Below are 19,832 nucleotides of genomic sequence, written 5' to 3'. Positions count from 1 at the left end.
GGATACTGCAAAATCTCCATTCCCACCCCACTCTGGGGCCAGCCAGAGATGGTGTTTGCCGATTCGCTGAACTACTCAAAATTTCCACTACCAGTTCTCCAGAACCTGTCAGAATCTGCTGGATTTCAATTCTGGTTAACAGAATTAATTAGCACTGCTCCCTTGTGGAGAGAAGGGTTGCCACTGATTTTCTAGAACCAAAATATTCACTATGATTATCTGTATTATTTGAATATCATAAGATCTCCTTCAATTTCTACACAAATACTTGGGCCCATAGTGCTGAGAAGGCTGGTGAAAAGATAAGCACTTTGGAGTTACATGAAGCAAACATAACATTTTTTTTTTTAAAACCCTCTCTCTTTCCTCATCTGCAATCTACAGATGGCATCTGCGCAAGATACCCGATATGGCCAAAAGGAGACATCAGATCAGAACTTTGATTATATGTTCAAACTTCTCATCATTGGTAACAGCAGCGTTGGGAAAACCTCCTTCTTATTCCGTTATGCTGATGATTCTTTTACCTCAGCTTTTGTAAGCACTGTTGGGATCGATTTCAAAGTGAAAACAGTCTTCAAAAATGAAAAAAGAATTAAGCTACAGATTTGGGTAAGCAAGCATACTCTATGTGTGTGTGTATGTGTGTGTTTTATCTCTGCTTTTCAGGATTGTATATTAAATGTTAAAGGCAAATTACTCTACTTCAATGTTTCTTGGCAACTTTAAGACATCTGGACTTTAAACCCCAGAATTCATGCTAGATGGGGAATTCTGGGAGTTGAAATCCACATTTCTTAAAGTTTCCAAGATTGAGAAACATAGCTCTATTTTGATCTTTCTTCACAATTGAATGAATTAATCTTGATTATTCTTCCATTTACCTTTCTTGCATTTCACCAGTCCAATCCGGCCATTTGGTAGAGCGATGTAGTTGCTCCAAGAGGAAATGGTGAAGAGCAGGGGTGGGTTCTAATTACCTTTACTACCAGTTTGCAATGGGGCCGCGGCATGCACAGAAGCATTTTGATGACATTGGGGTCGGTGGGCGGAGCCTCCCACTGGTTTTACTACCGGTTCTATAGAACCAGTACGAACCAGGGGCAACCCACCACTGGTGAAGAAGGAATAAGAAAATATAGAAGAACAGAACGATACATACCATATAGTTTGTCCAATAAATGATGTCTTGTCCTCAGATGCTGGCTGATTTTGCCCTGGTAGCTGCCTTAATGGAGTATTTATGAATTACTTGACCTACAGGTAGAATGGAAAAGCTACCATTTTCTTTCTTCAGGAGCAAACTGTCTTCAAATAGCATTGAATCTGCCTTAGTTTGCTTCCACCTTAGTTTCCATCCTCTGGAATCCATCCTTCTCTGATGATGGGACAATCTGATGTTGATTATATATGACTCTGCTTTTAAAGGATTGATGTCTGAGTGGCTCTGTTAATAGCTGCACAGAGCAGGGAAAACAACTTTGGTAGAGATATTTGGGAACTGTTACCTAAGGAAAAAGGGCTGAAGCATTTTATAAGTCCAGAAAGAACAAGATAACATTCAGATATGATTCAGGTAAACATGTCTCTAATTCAATGAAGTATAAGAAGACAGAGGAAGTACAGCATGATCTGATTTACTAGATTCTGCAAATGTTTACCAGCATAGTGCTAGATTTCCTAATATTATGAAATAGGAGCCAATGGTCCTTCAGTTCCTGTTCTAGTCTTTCAATGGTGATAATTGTGACATCTTATATTATTCTTTTCCTTTTACTATTTGGAAAAAAGAGAGAATATTTAACTCATATTGACTGGTTTACAGTTTTAGAGGCCTGGATTTTTCATGACTTTCTCGTCTCAGTGCTTTGAGACATTAGTTGTGGAAGTCATTAATATTTATTTCCTGGAAATACACAAACACATTAAAATGTAAAAGCTGGAACCTAGTCTTCCTATCTTACAGAATACCCTTTCTACTAACATGTGCTGCTATGGGCCCATCTTTAAAAATATCTCCTTCTCCCTAATCATCTGAAGGTAGAGTTCTGAAGAGTTCTAAATATTTGTTATTGTTAGTTGCGAAGTCATGTCCGACCCATCGCGACCCCATGGACAATGTTTCTCCAGGCCTTCCTGTCCTCTACTATCCTCTAGAATCCATTTAAGCTCACACCTACTGCTTCAATGATTCCATCCAGCCACCTCATTCTCTGTCGTCCCCTTCTTCTTTTGCCCTCAATCTTTCCCAGCATTAGGCTCTTCTCCAGTGAGTCCTTCCTTCTCATTAGGTGGCCAAAGTATTTGAGTTTCATCTTCAGGATCTGGCCTTCTAAAGAGCAGTCTTATTCTAAATATATGAAGTTCAATTTCTTTATATATGCAGTTGAAACAAGTGCTACAAATGAAAGCATCTAATAGGGTCTTAACTAAAGTCAACTCTTATAAATTGGCAAGGTTTTACTTCTGAGGCTTCTCTCAGAACAGGGCTGAACAAGAACTCTCAGGAGCTCCAAGAATCTCTTCAAATGTCACTACCATATTGAGAAAATGTCTTAATTCATGGGGAGCATGTCAATATAATTACAGAAACATTTCAGTAAATAAATAAAATGTAATTTAGTTAAAATTTAGGTGTTGTTCTGAACTTTCCCATTTATGTAAGTCCCAGACCTTGTTTTGAGCACAAATCCCAGCATGCCATTCAAAGCCCTTTGACCCAAATGTGGGAACCAGGGGTGAAATCTACTTACCTTCCCTACCGGTTTGGAAGTGCGCGCTTGGACCCTTTGCGCATGCGCAAAGCCTTCTGCGCATGCGCAAAGGGTCAAAAACAGGTTACTTCCTAGTTAAAAGGAAGTAACGACATCCAGGCAGGTGGGCGGAGCCTCGCACTGCCGCTGCTACCGGTTCTCCAAACCATGCGCTGCCACTGCTACCAGTTCAGCTGAACCGGTACGAACCGATAGCATTTCACCCTTTGTGGAAGCCCTTGTTTTCAGGTCAGCTAAAGGCTTTCTACTCCCATCACAACTCTATTTCACCTTATTAAGGACTTAAAATGTACATTTGAGCATATGTGATGGGTGGTCATTGTATGGGCTAAAACCTCACTTGTACCTCCTCATTCATATCTAGCAATTATTCCCATCCTTGTTGTTATATGCTGTACACTATCCTAGATAATTGTAAGTGCCTAGGGAAGGCTAATATAATGCATATTGTTTTAGAAGAAGCCTATGAGCTATTGGGATGCTTGCTGATGCCTCCTCATTACCTGCTTATTATGCAGCAATAAATTGTCTTTCAGTTACAGGAGATGCACTTCTTTTTTTACTGTGAATCCTTTTTAGTATGCATGCTATTGATAAGTCTCACAATGCAAAAATAGCTAAAATGAATGTAGGGTCTTATCATTTACACTAATATGTTTACAGATAAATATCAGCAAAGCATTTTTTTCAATCTGGTAAATGAAATATGTCAAAACTGACTCAAACTTTTGCCTATATTCCACTTTGCTCACAGCTTGACAAACAATGGTGGTGGTGGGTGGGTGGATTGGAATACAAGGGTGGGGGGAATGGCTTCCAAGCATCGTTGTTTCCAATGAGACATTGCACCCCCTTCAAGGACACCCAGAGCAGATGCCACAGTGTGATCAGCTGGTTCCCAAATCAAAACAAACAGAAATGATTGGTGGATATAATGGACTGTGGGATGGTCTGTGGGGAAATGAACTATGTGTGAATTTGCACAGGAAGCCCAGAGCTAGCTTCGCTTCTTCTGTGCCAATGTGGATTTATTCAGTAAAGTTTATAAAATAATGTCCCAAGAGTGTCTTTTTCTGGATTCACCAGCTGGACAGCTGACAATGAGTTTCATATAAGGTAGATGTGAATCACTTTGCATAATAGTTCCAATTTAAAGGAATATTTATGTGCATCCTTTTGAACAATAACACTGAAGGATACTGTTCTTCCATTATGTAATAGCTTGGATTTAGAATCTGATCATTCCATATCCTCAGCTACATAGACATTTGAGGCTTCCAAAAGGACCACAGGTTCCTTGAGTCTAGAATTAGTAAGGTTCATGCCTCTTTTCTCTTTGCAAGTGCTGAAACCCATGGTCAAATGTCTCCAGGTTCTATCTCTGGTGAGGACATAGTTCTTGTAGGCTTTCTAAAGTTGGAATGAATTTTTGTAGGGGAAAAGTTTATTCTATCCAATGAAACAAAAAAGTGAAAGACTTCTAGTTGTAGCCAAAGAGCCAAGGAGATCAAATTAAAGAAAAATGAAGAACAGAATGAGATAGTTGATGCATCAAGCAGATCTTTATGGTTTCTGCATTGTTTAATGGGAACAGAATTCATTAAAATTTTGAGCATTGTCTCTCAAAAAGCAATTGTTGTCCATATTGTTGTCCTCTTGTATAATTTTAGATTTCTGCATTAAGTGATTTGTTAATGCAGCTGGAATACAATTGGATGATGGATACCCCCAAGGCTACTGATGAAAATAAGATATGAATCTTGAGAGAGTTATTCTGTGGAACACATTTTAAATAAATGTGTTCCTGTTGTCTTATAACCTACAATAATGGTTATAATAATAACCATGCCTATAGCATTGCTGTATAGTTCTAGTGAGGAGGCTCCATTATTATTAACATCTCTTCACCCATTATTTCTTCTTTTTAGCTTTGTTTTTAATATGTTGATAATAAATGAAGCTAAAGTACTTTGGGACTTTAGAATTCAAACAGACATGCACATAAGATCTCAAACTTAATCATTGTTAATAAGAAAGACCAAAAAAAGTCTGGATAGTGGACATGCCAGCATCTGGAGAGAACAGAATAAAAGAAATAACTGGAGAAGATAACAAAATATAAAGACCAGCAGATAGAAATAGAATGATTGTGGCAAAAGAAACCAAAGGTAGAACCAATAGTATAGAATCCTTGGGTGCAATTCCAAAACAACTGGAGCACCACTTAAAACACCATCAGCATTGACAAATTCACCATCAGTCAATTGCAAAAACCAGCTTTATTTGAAACAGCTTACATCCTGCAATGAGACCTCTAATATCATCAAACATGTAACCCATCCCAGGTTCTTGGGAAGGACTTGGCAGATGGATAAAAATGCCAAATCCAGTCTAACCATCCTGGTAATGAACAATTAACCACAACAATAATAAAGTGATACTTCAATATCTAGAAAGGACTTCTTCAATATCTAGAAAGTTGAATTTATCAGACCTGAACAGCATGGTTTTACAAAAAAACCACTCTTCTTGGAGCTGCCTATATTCTTAGACACTTGATAGTTCTTAGCAGTGGTGGGTTGCCCCGATTTGGACTGGTTCACAAGAACCAGTAGTAGAACCGGCAGGAGGCTCCACCCACCGCCCCGGATGTCATCATAGGTGATCTGTGCATGCACAGAAGTTTCTGCGCCTGCGCGGAAGCTTGGCACACGCGCGATCCCGTTGCAAACCGGTAGTAAAGGTAAGTAGAACCCACCCCTGGTTCTTAGGTCCTTGATTAGGATTCGAATTATTAGTTTCCACCAGTCTTAGACTGAGAATCTAACTGTACATTTCTCACACAATTATTTTGGATATTTATTGACCTTGTTTTAGCTTTGTTATATGCTACCTGTAATCACTTGTTTTTGATGAGCAAATATACACTATAAATTTGATAACTAAATAGTTCAATGCGCAGATTTCTCCAAACTACCTTATTAAATAAACAGTGCTTATAATCCATTCATTTACATTTGAAATTATATTATAAGGCAATTGCATGCTTCACACACAGTATGCATTTATAATTGAAAATGATTGTAATTTGCATCAGGCATTTATTTCAAGAAAAGTAGTATTGGAATATTTGATGTGTGTTGTGTAGTTGCTCCAATTCCTGCTCACATGTATATTTTTGAGTTAAAAGTACAATATTAGTTTGTATAAGCACAGAGAAAAATATTGCATTATTTTGCTTGTTTTATATCAACTTTTGTTATTGTGGATATACAGTATAGCCAAGGCAAGGCAAGGTGCATGTACATGACATTTTACAGATATTAAGCAAGGGACCTAGACTACCTGCATGGGCTTTCTAGCCTGATTGTGCAGAATAAGGCCAGATAGAGTCACATGAGTAAACATATAGGATATATTAGGAACACTTCAAGGTAGTTATATCTTTCTTGGATTCATGTAGCTTGACTATAGATGTTTTGCAAACTTGAGTTTGTTTAAGGTGTTCCTGAGAGGTACTGCATGGATACTCAGGTGCACTCTGAATCATATTTGTCCTTTAAATCCATACCTTTACCCCAGCCCAAGTACAGAAGGTTCCAAATTCCCCTAGATTCTGATGTCTGCAATTTTAAAAAGGGTAACATTGTAGATGAACTTTGTAAAACATTTTTTAGAGTCATTGGCAGTAAGAATAGATAATAGCTCAGGTCAGTAAAGCAGCCTAAGATGCCTATTAGTTGTACAGGATTTTAACTGCCACAATTCTAGTCAACAAGACTAAAAGCCTTGATAATAAGTCTAAAATTGAATATAAATAAGAGCTTTCTGTATTCCTAATACATCTACTCTGTTCTGTACTACAAAAAAATTTGATACCAATGAAAGTCCTCTCTTAAGAAGCTCAAAGTAGCTCAGTGATATAATTAAACCATAACTGATGATACTATTCCTTTTAACCAGAGGTGGTATTCAGCAGGTTTTGACCAGTTCTGGAGAACTGGTAGTAGAAATTTTGAGTAGTTTGGAGAACCAGTAAATACTACCTCTGACTGGCCCCGCTTCCATCTATTCTCTGCTTCCTGAGTCCCAGCTGATTGGGAGGAAATGGGAATTTTGTAGTAATCTTCCCCTGGAGTGGGGAGGGAATGGAGATTTTGCCCACCAAGCCATGCCACGCCCGCCAAGCCACGCCCACAGAACCGGTAGTAAAAAAAATTTGAATCCCGCCACTGCTCCATACCCAAAAACCTTTTAGCTTTTAACAAAGCTTTTAACACTATGTTTTGTTTTGTTTTTTTAGTGTGAATTTTTTGGATTGGAAACCTATACTGGATTGTCCACTTAATTTAATCAGAATTGTTTAAAACTAAAAATTTTAACAGGCATTTTCAGATAAATTGGTCAATCACTATTTAATTAATATTCTGGTGTCTGGTCCTTCGTACTGCATCCTCTGGTGGGTTGCATCCAAAAATATGCCAAATAATATGGGTGGAAGCAACAGGAAGATTCTGGTAGATTGGCTGTGGAAAATCAGTTGTTCTGCTCCTTTCCTGTGATGCATAAGCACAGGCTAGCATTGCATGTTGTACCATTCCTGATCTCTTTGTTCCTGTCACTCCTGATGTATTCTGACTCATTAAGAACCAGAACATTTATTAGAAATTGGTGAAACTTTCTGTCATTCTCTAAAGCCTCAGTGACTCATCAGGAGGTTTGCTATATAGTTTTTTGGGAGTAAAACCAAGAAATTAAACATCAATAGGCACCATTGAGATCCCGTTGAAGTAAATAAGTAAATATGTAAATAAGATTTCTAACAGCAGAGTCAGGGCAATAAAACATTGGCAGGGCAGTCCATTCAAGCAAATTTAAAATCATAAGCAATAATAAGTTGAAGTTGCCATAATGTTCACCAAACATTTCTGGACAAATAGAATTACAAAAGTTGGACCATGAACCAGCAAATCTGTGTTGACTCAATCAAATGATTCAGCCAAGCATAGCAATTTGTCCTGTAAATAGTGATGGCTGACTTCATTCACTTTCACACAGACTTGGGAATCTGCAAGTTCTTTTGTTGATCAACAAAGAGCTACAGATAGAGAAAGGCATCAGTTTGACAAGTCTAAAGTGGACATATGGAAATGAAAGTGATAAGACTGCCAGTGATGAAATTACCAGGGGTGAAATCCCAACTTTTTCCCTAACAGTTCTGTGGGCATGGCTTGATGGGCATGCCAGGGGAAGGATCCTGCAAAATCTCTATTCCCTCCCCTCCTGGGAGAAGGATATTGCAAAAATCTCCATTCCCACCCCACTCTGGGGCCAGCCAGAGGTGGTATTTGCTGGTTCTCCAAACTACTCAAAATTTCCGCTACTGGTTCTCCAGAATCTGTTAGAACCTGCTGGATTTCACCCCTGGAAATTACCTATTAAAAACCAACAGCCAGGGAGCAATTGCTTAATGTTTTATTTAGCTTTTGAAGGGCACCCCTTGGCAAAATATTCTGGAAGTCCCATCCCAATGCATACTTTTGGATCTTTCCTCTCCTAATTTTTTTTCTCTCCCCCAACTTCCCACCGCCCTTACTTTTTCTGATATTTCTTTCTTCATCACTTACCAGCAACAGAGCAACTGTTCTTCTTCTTCCCTCCAAATATTAAGATGGAGCCAGTATGCTTCGTGTTGGCTAAAGTTTTGAAGTTGGATGGGAAAGTTGGTGTTGACTCACAGGGCTCTTATTGTTGTGGGGGTATAAATAAGTATGTCTGCCATCTTGAACTCTTGGAGAAAGATAAGGATGTAAATTCAATAAGCGAAAGAGTCTGTGTGCATTGAATCTGGCAACTAGATTTATCCATAATGTCTGCACGGAAAAAACCCAACAGCTTAACTCTCCGTTTATATTGTTAAGGATAACATCATATGTAGCTTTGCATCTGGAGATCTTGCAAGCCATGGGGCTTTGGGGTTTTACTGGGTGATCTAGTTCTAGCACAGGGGTGTCAAACTCGATTTCATTGAGGGCTGCATCAGAGTTGTGTTTGACCTCAGGGGGCTGGGGAAGGCGTGGCCAGCTTGATGTCACTCATGTTGGGGGTGCCTGTGATGGCCCGAGCACTCTGCCAGCAAAAATGGGCTCCCAAGCTCTATTTTTGGCTGCAACAGCCTCCTGCAACCCTCTGCCAGGGAAAATGGAGCTAGGGAGGGCCACGCACAGTCCTCCTGAGCTCCATTTTCCCTTGCAGAAGCATCACGGGCCGGACCTTTGCTGTTTCCAGGGTGGCCCTGTAGGCCAGATCTAAACATCCTAAGGGATGTTTAAACATCCAGCCCACAGGCCTTGAGTTTGAAACCCCTGTTCTAGCAAATCATTATTCTCATTTTGGCTACCTATAAATTTCCAACTAGAAACACTTTTAATCTGATGTAGCAGGGACTATTCTTGTGTCCATAGGAACAGAAGAACTAAGTTGGATCAGGCACAGCACCTTCTACTCCATCATTTTCATTCCACAGTGACCTCTAGCTACCAACCTGAAGCACATGAATACAAAAACACCCTCATTCTCATGCTTTCTAGACCTGTGTTATCCACCCACATATTGTCTAAACAAGGCATTATAGGTTGCAGAGTTGACGTTATTTGCTTTAATAAGCTAAAGCGATGATGTGATTTGTCTGACTAAGGCTCCAACACCTCCAGTGACTCTTCTGGTATTCATTAAGTATCTCATTGGGACTACCAAAAGAGATTGGTGGATAGACAGATACTCCTTCCTGCTACTGCAAGTTAGGGTGTGTGTAAAAAGTATTTGTTGCTTGTGCAACGAGCAGAGCAGAAACACACAGGGAAGGAGATAAACGTCCAGCTCTTGTGAGAATAATACTTTATAGATAACAAGCAGTCTCGGTGTAAGTAAAACAGTCCAAGGTCATAAACAGTAATATCAGTCCAGTAAGTATCTTCCCTTACCAAAGCAAACAGACTTTAGTAACTCTTGGTATTCAGTACCATATAACAGACGCAGTAAGCAACAGGATACAATCAGGTATCAATCCGGAAGAAGCAGGAAGAAGCAGGAAGAACGAACGCTTCTCTGTGCTGCTTATTTATGCACTGTAGCCTAATTACAGGGTTCAGCAAACCCTGATTACGTGGCTCAGTTGTTTCTTAAAGGAACAGATATTGCCTGACCAACAAGTTAGGAGTAAGCTGCAAGCTGAACCTAACATTCTCCCCATTGGACAGGACAATATACACAATAGATACAGAAACAATAATGCACATCCAAATCATACATTGTACAGTGGTAACAATTACATTTCAGATTCTTAATCCAAATCTTTCACAACAATTGGTGTGTTTAATGGCATCTTGCGCTTTGGTAAAGTTATCGGCAATATTGTCCTCTGATGCGCAATATTCCAATGTAATCATGTTATCCTTAACACATTGCCGAACATTCAGATAGCGTATATCAGTGTATTTAGTCCTTGTCTTTACAGCAAGATTCGTTGCCATTTTAATGGCTGCCTGGTTATCCTCATAAACCGTAATAGGATAATCCATTTTGAATCCAATATCTTCCATCAACTGTTTATAATAAATCAGTTCAGTACATGTAAGTGATAGACAAGAAAACTCCGCTTCCATGGTAGACAAACTTATGTGTTTCTGGCGAATTGATTTCCATCCAATCAGGCAGTTATCCAACATGATTGCTATTCCAGACGTAGATTTTCTGGCAAAACTGGCATCAGCATATGCCTTTAATATCATATTGGCATTTGGTTCTAAATACATAGCAAAATGCAATGTTCTTTTAAGATACCTAAGAACACGTTTAGCAGCCTGCCAATGCCTATCAGTAGGCTCTGAACTATATTGTGCTAGTTGATTAACACTAAAAGCTATATCAGGCCGTGTCCAGTTGCTCAAATACGACAAACTGCCTATTAATGATTGATACAGTTCTTTACTGAACTGTGGACTCTGCAAACTATCCTGCTGGAATTCTTGTGCCATAGGAGTCTTGGCAGGTTTACATAATTCCATCCCATATTTTTTCAACAATTTGCAGATCTTATTAGATTGTGATATTTTAAATCCTCTAGATGTTTTTAGGATATCCAGCCCTAGATAATGCCGTATATGTCCTAGATTTCTAAGTTTAAATTTTGTTTGCAACTGACCGATAATCTCTCTGGCCTCAGTGTCAGTTCTGGTAATTATGGCAATGTCGTCTGTAAAGAGTAACAAGAATGAAACACATCCATCCTGTTCTTTTTTAAACAGACATTTATCTGCTACGCCCTCATAGAACCCAATGTTATGTAATTCCTGCACTATACATTGGTTCCACTCGTAACCTGATTGCCTTAAACCATATAGGCTTTTCTGTAGCCTCCAACACTCAGTGCTATCCTGTGTATCATAACCAGGAGGTTTCTTCATATATATTGTATGCCTCAACGGAGCGTTCAAGTAAGCTGTCTCGACATCTAAATGAGTAATAGAGCATTTATTTCTAGCTGCCCAAACAAGCATCGTTCTCAAAGTGCTCGCTCGTAAACTTGGAGCAAAAACTTCATCATAGTCTCTATCTGTCTGTGAGAACCCTTGTGCAACAAGCCGAGCTTTATGGGTTACTACCCCATCTACACTTTTCTTTATCTTGTAGACCCACCTACAGCCTATAAGTTTCTCATATGGTGGTATTCTTACAACTTCATAGACACCAAGCCTCTTCAATGAATCAATTTCTCTATCCATTGCCTCTTGCCAGGCTTTTTGCTCCTTTTCTGGATATAATCTTATATCATGATAACTGGATGGTTCGATATCTACTTGGCAAACCACTGTGGCTTTATAGCGATCTGGTGGATGCCGGTCCCTGGAAGATCGTCTAGGCATAACAGGACTAACATCAGGTATATTGGGTTCATCCTCCCCTAACCCTGATTCCTGTTCCTGTTCTTCAATCTTAATAGATGGTTTATCATCCATCTCAGATGAACTATCATCAGGAATATGGTCTATCTTAACATCAATATCTGTAAAACCATAGTCTGCTTTTTCTAACCTGTCCCAGCCTTCATGTTCTAGGAATTTAGCATTAGCGCTACACAAAACTTTTGTTGTTCCTTTTTCCCAGAACCTATAGGACCTATGGTTAGCCTCATAGCCAACAAAAATCATTTTCTTTGCTCTCTGTTGGTCCTTCCTTCTCTGACTAACTGGTATATGCACCCAGGCTGGTGCACCAAAAGTATGTATATAACTTAAATCAGGCTTCCTCCCGTGCCATAAAGTAAAAGGTATTTTTCCTGTAGAGGAGTGCACCACATTATTTAAAATATGATTGGCACATAGTATTGCTTCTCCCCACAATTTATCAGGTAAACAAGCATCAGCCAGCATAGTCCTAGTCATAGCTTGTAGGGTCTGGCCTCTTCGTTCAATATATGCATTATGTTCTGGCCGAAAAGGAGCAGAACGTTTATGCTGTATCCCAGCATCCTTCAAAAACTTAGCCAACTGATGGTTAGTAAACTCAGTTCCATTGTCAGTAACAATGCATTTCACCTTAAACCTCTGCTTCCTTTCAACAAAACGAAGCCAATTTGTGATACATTGGAACGTATCACTTTTGGACTTCATAAGGTAGCAAAAACCATATCTGGTAAAGTGATCAACTATACTCAAAATATAGCATGCTCCCCCTAAACTGGGTTTCTTTGGCCCTATTAAGTCTAAAAAGACTACCTCCAAAGGTTTAGTTGTTTTAAACCCATTGCAGCGGTTTGCAGGTGTAACTTTACTTTTATGCTGGTTACAAGTATTACAGTTCAGGTATTTGCTGCAAGCCCTTAATTTTATGCCGTTAGACTGCTTAACAGTCGAATGCAACAACCTGAAATTCAGATGACCAAGCCTTCTATGTAGTAAATGTAAGCATTCATCATGAGGCTTTACATTTCCAAATTTAGCTTTTGACTGAACTAACAGTAATGACTTATCCCTAATAACAAATAAGTCGTCTTCTAATTCTGCAGTAACTACAGTGCCTTCACATTCCAGCAAACATTTGTTGTTTTTAAAAGTTACTGTAAACCCAGAATGTAGTAATGACTTTACAGATAAAAGGTTATATTTCAAACTAGGGATATAAAGCATGGGTAAAGGGTGCTTACTAATAGAACATTGAACAAGTCCCTCCCCAGCTACAGTCACATTCCAGCCATTAGCTAATTTGACCTTTTTAGTACTTTTCTTCATGTTTAGAAACAGTTTTCTGTTTTTTGTTATTGATTGAGAGGCACCGCTATCAATCACCCACCAATCATCTTTTATATTATTAGATGAACTGATTGCTAAATTACACCCTTTCCTGGGTTTAGCAGAGTTTCTAGCAGACACTTTCCTATTATTACAATATTTTGCAATGTGCCCCTTAGCCCCACATGCATAACAGCGTTTAACAATATTGACATTCTCATATACAGCTTCCACTTTTGGTTGCTGTTGCATCCTTAACTGGTCTCGTTCCTGCCTACGTTTGGCCTCATCCAGTAACCTACCAGTTATACTGGCCAATGTTAGTTCATCTCTAGACAATACTTCTAATGATGAAACAAAAGAATCATAACTGTCATCCAACGATGAAAGAATAATATAAACTTGCTGTAGTTCAGTAAACACAAGGTCTTTCTCATGTAGCTCCTGGAAAAGCCCTGTCATGGAGTCCAGGTGAGCCATCATGTCTCCTCCTTTCTGGAGATGTAAGCGAAATAGTTTCCGTGTCAGGTAGATATGGACACCCACAGAGTCACGAACGTAGAGCTTCTTTAGCTTTGACCAACACCTCGCAGCAGACTCTTCGCCCCGGAAATGGACAAGTTGCTGATCTCCCAGTGTCAGGCCAATGATGCATAAAGCACGCTCGTTGTCCCTGTGAAACTTTGCTATCTTTTTGGCATCTTCTTCGTCATCAGCATTCAGTGCAGTTATGTCCGGTGGATTAATAACCACGTCCCACAGTCCTTCTTTTCGCAAAAGTAGACAGCATTTTGTGGACCAGGTAACATAGTTTGTTCCATCCAACCGGGTTATAGTAGAATAACTTGTACCTTGCTCAAAAGCCATCATCTTGACTACTACACCCACTGCCTGCACTTCTCACTTCCACAAAAACAAATTAAAGAGCCCTGGAACGTTCTGGGCCCATAACCAATGTTAGGGTGTGTGTAAAAAGTATTTGTTGCTTGTGCAACGAGCAGAGCAGAAACACACAGGGAAGGAGATAAACGTCCAGCTCTTGTGAGAATAATACTTTATAGATAACAAGCAGTCTCGGTGTAAGTAAAACAGTCCAAGGTCATAAACAGTAATATCAGTCCAGTAAGTATCTTCCCTTACCAAAGCAAACAGACTTTAGTAACTCTTGGTATTCAGTACCATATAACAGACGCAGTAAGCAACAGGATACAATCAGGTATCAATCCGGAAGAAGCAGGAAGAAGCAGGAAGAACGAACGCTTCTCTGTGCTGCTTATTTATGCACTGTAGCCTAATTACAGGGTTCAGCAAACCCTGATTACGTGGCTCAGTTGTTTCTTAAAGGAACAGATATTGCCTGACCAACAAGTTAGGAGTAAGCTGCAAGCTGAACCTAACAAGCCCCATACGTGACTCAAAATAAATCAATGCAGCAGCTTTATTTCATTATTTAGGAGTGGAAAGTCAGGTTCTTTGGCAGCTGCCTCAAAATGAACATAAATCTTCTAAATCAAGAAGTTCCACCATGTTCTTCTTTAACAAAATTTATCAAAATTAAGAAGACAAGGTGACAAGAATTTCAGTAATGGAACTATTTTCCAGTGAGAACCAATTGATCTCCTATTAGATTAAAGCAGAAACAGCTTTTCTGTGAACTGGAGAGGAGGTAGGTATTTTTACTAATAAGGGAAGAACTTACAGCTGGTTATTTACAAAACCTTCTCCTAGGTCCTAATCAGTCTGTGAACTGACTGTTGAGAACTGATTGCCTCATAAAATAGCTTGAAGCATCAACAAAGTAAAATACCCCAGTGAAGTTTTACACAGCCCTAATATTCCTTAACTGCTGTAGAAAAGAGGTTTACTTCTCTTATATTTTAAACTAGGATTTGAAGGCTTGAGTTACCTACCTGAGACATGATAGAGATTTTGTGCCTCCTTTTAGGCAGAAGTGTAAACCCAATTGGTTTCCCTGATTTTAAAAAGACATAGTATATTTGACTCAATGATTGTGCTATAAACTGAATTCCCACACTATATTCATTCTTAGCCTCCTTTTGCAAAACAATTCTTTATGGTTTATGGCATTCAATAATATTCAGGCTTATTTAGAGATGTAACAAAATAGAGATGAATCAAGATGGATAGTACAGATATGCAACTCTTTAAAATAATTAAGAAAATGTGCCTTGGAGAGTACAAGAATGCAAATATAGCATCTCTCTGCCACTAGTTAACCAGTCACATCTTTTTCTTTAACTACCATGTGATCATCTTCTTTTAATAACCCCATAATCCCTTGCAGGGTGGAGTCTGGGCAACTGAATGGAGCCAAGGGTTTACTGGGTGGATACCCTTCCTGTCACCAATGCAGAGTTACATTCATCATGCCCAGAGAGAGAAATATCTGCTTCTACCTAGGATTGAACTCACAGCCTCTTGATTGTGAGGCCAGAACTCCACCTCTAGGCCACCGCACCACTCTCTTTAACTACCATGTGATCCCAGGAAATATTATAGCTTTAAAAAAAAAGTTTTATTCCAGTGTTACATTCATGTTGCCTGAACCACATTTTTGCAATGAAGTCCAAAGTGGTGCATATCCCTAAAGGATAAAGTAAGAGTTTATGTGCCTATTAGTATCAAAATCAAGGTACTGTAGGTCATCATTGCCATAAGTCCTGTTTTGGTCAGACCACAACTAGAAGATTGCATCCAACACTCAGTACTACATTTTAGGAAATACATCAACAAAGTGATCTAGGTCCCAAGAAGAGCAACTGCGATGATGAGAGATATTGAATATGTTTAGCCTGGTGAAAAGAAGATTGTGAGGGAGGCATAAAGAAGATAGGATAATTATATAGAAGTATATTTTAATCGGATCTCAGGTAAAATTTCCTAGTATCAATGTTCCTAATGTTTATTTTTGTTGTACTTTATATCTGTGGGGCCAAGGGGGAAAATAATCTGCAAGAACAGACTGCCTCAGGCAGTTGTGGAAGTATTTAAGGAGAGGCAGAGCTCTCCTTAACAGAAATACGTTGTCGAGGTTTTTGTATTACACTTTTCTTTCCCCTTTCGGGGGGAGAAAGGGAGAATGAAGGAAGATCTCTATGCAAGAATTGTTACTTTTAATTAAATTGACTTTTCAATTTATCTCTGGATATATCCCATGGGAATACAAGGTTATGAAACCATTATGATTGTCAGGAAATGTTACTTTATTGATTGCAAAGAAATCTCAAAGCAAATCCTATTCGTTTCTTAATTTTTATGAAATGTGCATCCATTCTTGCTACCTGAATTGTAATCTGTTGCTTTTGGCTGCAGTACCCCAAGAAAGTGACCGTACTATCCTGAATGTGTCTATTCAAATAGAATAGTTTGACTGGGTTCAATGCTGCTTACACCTAAAAGGATGTATGCACAGAAGCTAAGCCTTGTTGTAATGATTCTCACTATCTGAAGATGTACTTGAAAACTGTTTACCTGTTATGGAAACTAGATACAATGATTTTCAATGTTACTATTTCAGCTTAATTAGAACTAAGTTAAACTGAAAGGAACTAAGACATTGTAGTTATTTCCTACAACAAGTTCAGGATCTTTAAACTACAAATCCTATAAGTTCCTTGAAAAGTGACAATTAAGGTATTTACAACACATTCATCTTATAAAGAAAATATGGATAAAAGACTTTGGGATCACATTTCTCTAAATTCTTTTGTTTGTAGTGATGTTGCACAGTCTGTAAATGCTGGCTTTGGAGTACGAAATATTTTTGTGCTGCATAATAGCAATGGGTTAAATCTAGATCTTAAAAAACATACTTTTTCAGTGTTCATAAAATATAGAGATGTGTGGGGTCTATACAAGACCCTACTGTTCCGACAGGCGGGGCTATCAAATTGATTGATTTTAAATTGGGTTTTAATTTTGGGTTTTAAAATTCGGCCAAAACTATTTAATGATTTTAATTAATTTTAACTAGATATTGTATATTTATATATTTGTATTTTAATTTTGGCTGTACACCGCCCTGAGTCCTTCGGGAGAATGGGTGGTATATAAATAAAATTATTATTATTATTATTATTATTATTATTATTATTATTATTATTATTATATTTATTATGCCTTACTAAAGAGTATTTGATAAAAATTCATAACAAGAAATTGTATTTCCTTCTTCTCATTTTTTCCCATGGAAAATATTGGTGATTGGACCTAATGTCACCCAGATAATTTCCTTGGTTAAGAGTGCCCTTAAAATTGAGTCATCCCATTGCCAGTCCAATATCTACAATATTAGAACAATAACTATCGTTTTAATTACAAGTAAATTAATGAATTGGTCAAAGTCTTATCTTTTACTTTACAGAATTATCTTTGTCCCTCTTCAGCCTTCCTTGATTCCAAAGTCAAATTAAATCCAACAGGAAAATATCATAAGAAAATTTCTCTCATGGTTATTTTTGAAATTAAGAAGCACTGACAGAGAAGCTGCAGAAAGCTGTAGACAGAACGGTAGAGTCAGAAGGGCTGCCTTAGGCTATCAATGCCCTGTCTTCACAAAAATCCAGTTTAAAGGATCTATGACAGATGTAATAATTTATGATAGATATATTCAGTGAAAGGGAGCCCACTAACTTTCCAGATAATGGACTTCACTTTTGAAATGCTCTTACTTTTAGGAAGGTTTTTTTTCTAACTTTCAGTGGATTCCTTTCAAATATTTGAAAAGTATTATCATATTTTCTCTGCAATCTACTCTTTTTCAGGTATTCTCAAATACTTCTCTTCATAGAGAAATATTTCTCTTTCTAGGTAGTTGGTTCATGTTCTTTGAACCTGTTACAATTTCTCTGAATCCATACGATATAGTGTCCAGAAGTGAATGCAGTACTTCAGAGAGGAAAATTTAATGCAACCTAAAATTGCATTTGTTTCTTTGCAACCTCATTATACTGGTGGTTTATAATTAATTTGCAATTACTTACACTTCTAGAATGTTTTTTTCACAAGAACTATTACCAAGTAGGGTATCTCCTATGTGATATTAATGCATTTGATTTTTGTTTCCTAAACAAAGAATTTTGCATTTTCCACTTAAAATTCATTCTGTTATTTTCAGTCAATTTCTCTAAATTGATTTGCATTTTCTTTATGGCTTTAAGATTGATATGTGTTTTATTTATGAATTTTAGGTAATTAATGATTCCACCAAATCTTGAATTATCTGTACATTTCATAAGTAATCATCCTAGGCATTAATAAAAATACTAAGGAGTAGAGTTTTGACAGCACAGTAGATACCTAAGTCCCATTGGATGAGAAATGATTTATGAACAGATTTTGGGTATGATTTATGAGCCAGCTATGCATTCATTTACTTATCATGCATTCAGCCAGTACAATTAGATTGCTAAATATCATGATATACTTTGTCAAATGTATTGCTGAGATGAAGATATATCTAAAGCATTTCCACAGTCTATTAAGAGACATATCCAATCCAATAAAATATCCAATCCAAAAAAATTAGGCAAATCATTCCGATGTTTATTGTTTTCAATGTACTTACAGATCCATTTTTTTAATGATCCCTTCTGGAATTTTTCCAGGTGTTGATATTAGACAAGCAGTCTGTGGTTCCTCTGATCTTCCTCGTCTGAAGATGAATAATATTTGCTTCTTTTAATTTTCTATCCCTTTACCAATTTGTAGAAAGTTAGCACCCACTCCTCTCCTAGGAAAATGAAATATTTTAGGAAATATTAAAAGGGCAGAATCTTTCCCCTAAAAGGGAGACAGAAACTCAGCCCCCACCTGCTCCTTTGTTAATGGGCCATTAAGGTCTGGGCCAGTCTATTCTATATAACTAAGATCTACCTCCTTCAACCAGAGCCATAATAGGAATTGCCCAAAGCCCCTTCATTCATCCAGCAAGGCTCAACCAAGCCTTGGACACAGACACCCTACAAAGTTACCCCTGCATGGCCCCATGGGAGTCTTACAACCAATCAGAACACAAGCTCAAATTCTCTCTCTCTCTCTCTCTCTCTCTCTCTCTCTCTCTCTCTCTCTCTCCTCTCTCCCTCCCTCCCTCCCTCCCTCTCTCTCTCTCTTTCAGTGTATTTCTCCCCACTTAGAACTGAACCCAGATGGACATTACTTTCAACAAATTCTTCACAATCCTCAAAGACAATATACTTAGGGCCAAACTGAATATCAGTAAGTATCATGGGTACCCAAAGATCAAATTAATCAGAGTTTTAGAGGTTTAAATTAATTCACAATTGACCTTTTTGTGACACAGCAAAAATTTAAATTCTTCAGTAATACATGAAGAACAGCTTGGTTTATTAGCAAGGACTAAGTGTATTATAATGAGGTGGTTTCTTTTGTGGCTAAAAGAATGTCATGGGGAACAAACATGGAGCCACTTGCCTTTACAGTGAAAAAGAAAACTGAGTTTGGAGATCACAATTGAGTTGAAGTTGTATATCTTCCTCAAGGAATCTCAAGGGTTCCCAAAGAATCCAAGTCTGACACATGGGCTTCAATAAAAGTAGGAAGCCTCTTGCGGTGCTTTGGAGCCAAAGCTGCAAAGTCACATTTTAATGAGCCCATGTTTTTATTAAAGGTAAAGGTTCCCCTCGCACATATGTGCTAGTTGTTCCGAACTCTAGGGGGGGGGTCATCGCTGTTTCAAAGCTTTGAACAGCTTTGTCCGAAGACATCTCCATGGTCATGTGGCTGGCAT

At 38.2% G+C, this 19,832-nt stretch overlaps 1 protein-coding gene across 1 annotated transcript in view; it reads left to right on the top strand.

Moving 5' to 3' along the window:
• The first annotated feature begins 384 nt into the window (after window positions 1-384).
• RAB3C (RAB3C, member RAS oncogene family) overlaps window positions 385-19,832 on the top strand; it is a 95,792-nt gene continuing 76,344 nt past the window's right edge. Inside the window, exon 1 of the mRNA XM_070935873.1 lies at window positions 385-612. Coding sequence (XP_070791974.1) covers window positions 385-612 — 228 coding nt within the window. The remainder of the gene's footprint in view (window positions 613-19,832) is intronic.

Source organism: Pituophis catenifer, unplaced genomic scaffold (assembly GCF_029215685.1).
Source record: "Pituophis catenifer annectens isolate HBS135680 unplaced genomic scaffold, rPitCat1.0.hap2 SCAF_2, whole genome shotgun sequence".
In the NCBI taxonomy this organism is placed as follows: Eukaryota; Metazoa; Chordata; class Lepidosauria; order Squamata; family Colubridae; genus Pituophis; species Pituophis catenifer.
This window is presented reverse-complemented; position numbering and strand designations above follow the sequence as displayed.